General features: G+C 56.4%; 1 protein-coding gene across 1 annotated transcript in view; it reads left to right on the top strand.

Annotated features, from left to right (window-relative positions):
• Positions 1–5,000, top strand: part of LOC147008745 (uncharacterized) — a 37,070-nt gene that overhangs the window by 32,016 nt on the left and 54 nt on the right. Inside the window, exon 15 of the mRNA XM_085864480.1 lies at positions 2,847–5,000. This exon is cut by the window's right edge and continues 54 nt beyond it. Coding sequence (XP_085720606.1) covers positions 2,847–4,829 — 1,983 coding nt within the window. The 3' untranslated portion in view covers positions 4,830–5,000. The remainder of the gene's footprint in view (positions 1–2,846) is intronic.

Here is a 5,000-nt window from a genome sequence, read left to right as displayed (position 1 = left end):
AATTGCTGTTTTATCAAATTTTTCAAATCTTCCTCAAACAAAAACGGCCGCCAAAATTTTTCGCAAGAGCTTATGAATTGCCAACATTGGTTTTCATGAACTGCAAACATATATCTAAACATCCTGGGGGTGTAAAATTTTATAGCAGAGGCTGTAAGGTCCAACCCTAAAACAGCCTCGTACACAGGTTGGCTCCCGGACTAATAGCACTGGCCGGAACGGGCGAGGCCTGGTCGTACTTCATAACCCGCTGGGGCGAATACAAAACAGGTACTAAGCTTGTCGGACCTGATATAGTCACGCAGTTACTGGAGTGCTGTGAGGAGGAGCTGAGAAAGGACCTCACTCGCGCGGCGGGTCGGAGCCTCGTGGGCAGCGATGAAGAAGACGTCCTCGCCGCCATGAAGGCGCTCGCCGTCCGGACGGAGAACACGATGGTAGCTCGAGTGGCCTTGTCTAACATGCGGCAGGGACACGAGGAGCCCGTCCGGTCGTTCCACGCCCGCATCAAAGGGCAGGCGGACACGTGCAAGTATGAAATGAAGTGCACCAAGGCGGGGTGCGATCAGGTCAACGACTTCACCGAAGAGATATTGCGCAACGTGGTTGCCCGTGGCATCGCGGACCAAGCAATACAACTTGACCTACTCGGTGAGAAGAACCAGGACATGCCATTAAAGGACATGATAGAGTATATTGAGGCCAAAGAGTCTGGAAAACGCTCGGCATCGCGCCTGCTTGACACTCAGAGCACGGACGCGATCAGTAGTTCGTATCGGCGGGGAAAGCGACAGGACGTCCGCGCCAGAGTAGGAGCCAGGCCGGAAAAACGGAAGGCCAAGCCCGAAGGAGTATGCATCTACTGCGGCGAGGTGGGCCACGGCAAAATGCCTCAATGGCGTGCCAGACGCGCCGAGTGCCCCGGATACGGTAAAAAGTGCCGGAAGTGTGACCGCCAGAATCACCTCGACAAGGCGTGCCTGGGCGGCCGATCGGCAAGACCCCCATCTAAGGAGACCGACGGGATGTACGACGAGCAGACGGCAGCCTTCATCGAGCTATGCACGGTCACCATGGCCAGCACAGAGGACGAAATGCGCACGCTTCCCCTCGCTCACCACCTGTACGATGATATGTACGATAAGTGGATGAAACGCATATCCGACCCGCAGCCATACGTCAACCTCACTCTCACGAACAAGCGCGAGGATTACAAAGCGCTGGGTTTTAACCTCCTGAAACACACCCGCGCGGTAACCCTACCCGCTATGGCAGACACGGGGTGCCAGAGCTGCCTGATCGGCATTAAAGTCGTCCAACAAATGGGCCTGAGTACCAAGGACCTCATACCTGTATCCATGACCATGAAGGCCGCAAACAACAGAGGAATTCGTATCCTCGGAGCCGTGGCAGTCAGATTCGCCGGTAACAGTGACGACGCTCGGAGAATGGAGACGCGCCAAATCCCGTACGTGACGGACTCTTCAGACCGCATATTCCTCTCCCGCGCGGCCTGCATGGACCTGGGAATGATCTCGGACAGATTCCCGACACTCGGAGAGGTGAATCTGACGACCTTGGAATTGTGCGACTGCCCGCGACGCGCGGAGCCGCCGACCAAGCCGACAGCACTCCCCATGCCAGCGACCGAGGCCAACAGAGAGGCACTACAGTCACATTTACTCAGGATGTATGCTCAGAGCACATTCAACACGTGCCCACACCAGCCACTACCGAGAATGACCGGCCCGCCACTACGTCTTATGCTCAGTGAGAACGCGACACCGGTTGCCCATCACACTCCCATCGCCGAGGCCATACATTGGCAAGATGAGGTAAAAGCAGGCCTCGACCAGGACGTTCGGCTCGGCGTGTTGGAGGAAGTACCCGTCGGCACGCCGGTGACATGGTGTCACCGCATGGTAATTTGCGCGAAAAAGAATGGCAAGCCGCGACGCACCGTCGACTTTCAGGCCTTGAACAAGCATGCGTTCCGCGAGACCCACCACACCCAATCCCCGTTCCACCAGGCGAGACGCGTACCTAACGGGAAGCGCAAGACAGTATTCGACGCATGGAACGGTTACCATAGCGTCCGCCTACACGAGGACGACCGCCACAAGACGACCTTCATCACTCCATGGGGGCGCTCCCGGTACCTATCTGCCCCACAAGGGTATATGGCATCGGGGGACGGTTACTCACGACGATACGATGAGATCATCGCGGACATTGGTAACAAGACCAAGTGCGTAGATGACACGCTACTATGGTCAGACACGATTGAGGGGAGCTACTTCCAGGCGGTCCAATGGCTGGATATATGCGGCCGGAATGGAATCATCCTCAACCCGGAGAAGTTTGTCTTCAGCGCACCCACGGTGGACTTCGCGGGCTTCACCATCACCATGACCGACGTGCGACCGTGCAGCCGCTACCTGGAAGCAATCCACGATTTCCCACAACCGCGTAACATCACCGACGTCAGATCGTGGTTCGGGCTTGTCAACCAGGTGGCATACGCCTTTAGTATGGCCGAACGAATGCAGCCATTCCGGAAGCTCCTGAAAAGTGGAGAACGCTTCCAGTGGTCCATGGAGTTAGAGGACATATTCCGCGAGTCGAAAGACGTGATCGTACAAGAAATCGAACACGGTGTCCGCATATTTGACAAAACTAAGCCAACATGCATCGCCACGGACTGGTCGAAGGAGGGAATCGGATTCTGGTTGCTTCCAAAGCACTGCCGATGCGTGCCAGTTAGACCATTCTGCTGCACTGATGGATGGAAAATAACCCTGGTCGGCAGCAGATTTACACACGCGGCAGAATCCAGATAGGCGCCCATAGAGGGCGAGGCTCTCGCAGTCGCGGACGCCTTGGACAAGGCGCGCTACTTCGTACTGGGCTGCGAGAACCTGATCGTTGTGGTAGACCACAAACCACTGCTGAAACTCCTTTCGGACAGAGCACTTGACGACATACCCAACCCCCGCCTCAGGAACCTCAAGGAGAAGACCCTGCGTTATCGCTTCCGCATCATACATATCCCGGGCATGAAGAACAAGGCGGCAGATGCCATGTCGCGCAGGCCGGTCGGCACCACGCGACCTCCACTCATGAACCTTCCAGATGACAATGCCACCATAGCGACCCACCTCCAACCAAGCACGCACACCGACGTCCTGTCCCTCCTACGCCAAACTGAGCCGGAGTATGACGACGACGTCGAGGAGGACAACCTGGCATGGTGTGCCGCGGGCCTCAAATCATTGCGATCAGTAACATGGGATCGCGTCAGGGAAGCCACCAGCAGCGATGGCGATATGCACATATTGGAGGGAATGACAATGAACGGCATCCCCGACTCAAAAATCGAGATGCCAGAGACAATTCGCGACTATCACCAGTACCGCGAGAACATTACATCGACAGATGGAGTGATCCTATACAAGGACCGAGTAGTCATACCACCCTCACTCCGCGGCGATGTGCTGAGCGCCCTACACGCTGCCCACCAGGGTGTATCAATGATGACCGCCCGCGCAGAATCCTCTGTATTCTGGCCAGGCATGTCGGCCGACATCAGCGCCACTCGGAAAAACTGCGAACACTGCCACCGGATGGCACCATCACAGCCTGGAGCGCCACCAACTCCACCTATTCCGGTCGTTTACCCCTTTCAGGCAGTGTGCTCGGACTTCTTTGTACACAGGGGTGCACACTACCTTGTGACGGTGGACAGATACTCGAACTGGCCGATCATCTCAAAGTCGACGGGTGGCGCCGCCGGACTCATAAACCACTTACATCGCGCCTTCGTGACGTACGGGACACCAGAAGAGCTCGCGTCGGATGGGGGACCGGAGTTCACCTCCACCGAGACCAGGTCATTCCTGCACAGATGGGGCGTACACCACCGCTTGTCATCGGTGGCCTTCCCTCACAGCAACTGTCGCGCGGAGATTGGAGTTAAGACAATGAAACGACTTATCACGGACAACACCAGCCCGCAGGGAGAACTTGACACTGACGCTGTGCAGAGAGCGATACTACAATGTCGTAACACGCCTGACCCTGACACGAAGATCTCCCCGGCAATGTGTGTCTTCGGCCGCCCGATACGCGATTTCATCCCAATTATCCCCGGGAAGTACAGACCGCACGACACTTGGCATGAGACCCTGAAAGCGAGGGAGGAGGCCCTCCGCAAATGTCATATCCGCACAGCCGACACCTGGGCAGAACACACCAAACGCCTTCCGCCACTTGCTGTCGGGGACCTAGTCCGCGTACAGAACCAGACAGGATTCCACCCAAAAAAATGGGACAAGACAGGCAGTATCGTGGAGGTACGCCAACACGACCAATACGTGATCAAGATCGACGGCTCGGGCAGAGTCACACTTCGGAACAGGAAATTCCTGCGCAAGTTTAGCCCAGTTCGCAATGACCAGCTGCCACCCCGGTCTATCTATGATGATCTAGCAACCCGCATCACTGTACCTGCACCCGTTGTAACACCGCAACTGCCTGACCTCGACAGCGAACCCGTGACATCTGCGACGCCAACGGGGCCCACGCCGGCACTGACATCAGTATGCACACCCCGGCGCAAGACGACACCCGTTTCAGACACGCCAGCAGCACCAGGACGAGGCACACCGAGGCGCGCGATCCTTCAGACACCACCATCGGCCCCTGAAACCCCGAGAGCCCCATCCCCACTGGGGCCCGATGTGACACCACCAGCACCAGCAATAGGTCAACGCCGATCCACCAGAGCGACCAGCGTGCCTGCCTGGCACAAGGACTACTGCATGGAATAGTCACACGATGGGCGATATAAACTTTTGTTCATTCATTAAACTTAATATTTTCTCAGCCTTTATCGATTAACATAATAAAGACGAGGAGGGAGATAGAGAACATTGTACTTTACGGTACTTCTTCATATCGACGGTCCCCTGTGCCAGTGCGCATGCGCAGCCTGAGCCGGA

The sequence above is a fragment of the Eptatretus burgeri genome, chromosome 18 (genome assembly GCF_056783735.1).
Source record: "Eptatretus burgeri isolate ZD-2024b chromosome 18, Ebu_testis_v1, whole genome shotgun sequence".
Classification (NCBI taxonomy): domain Eukaryota; kingdom Metazoa; phylum Chordata; class Myxini; order Myxiniformes; family Myxinidae; genus Eptatretus; species Eptatretus burgeri.
The sequence above is the reverse complement of the archived record's forward strand: the minus strand, read 5'-3'. Positions and strand labels throughout refer to the sequence as shown.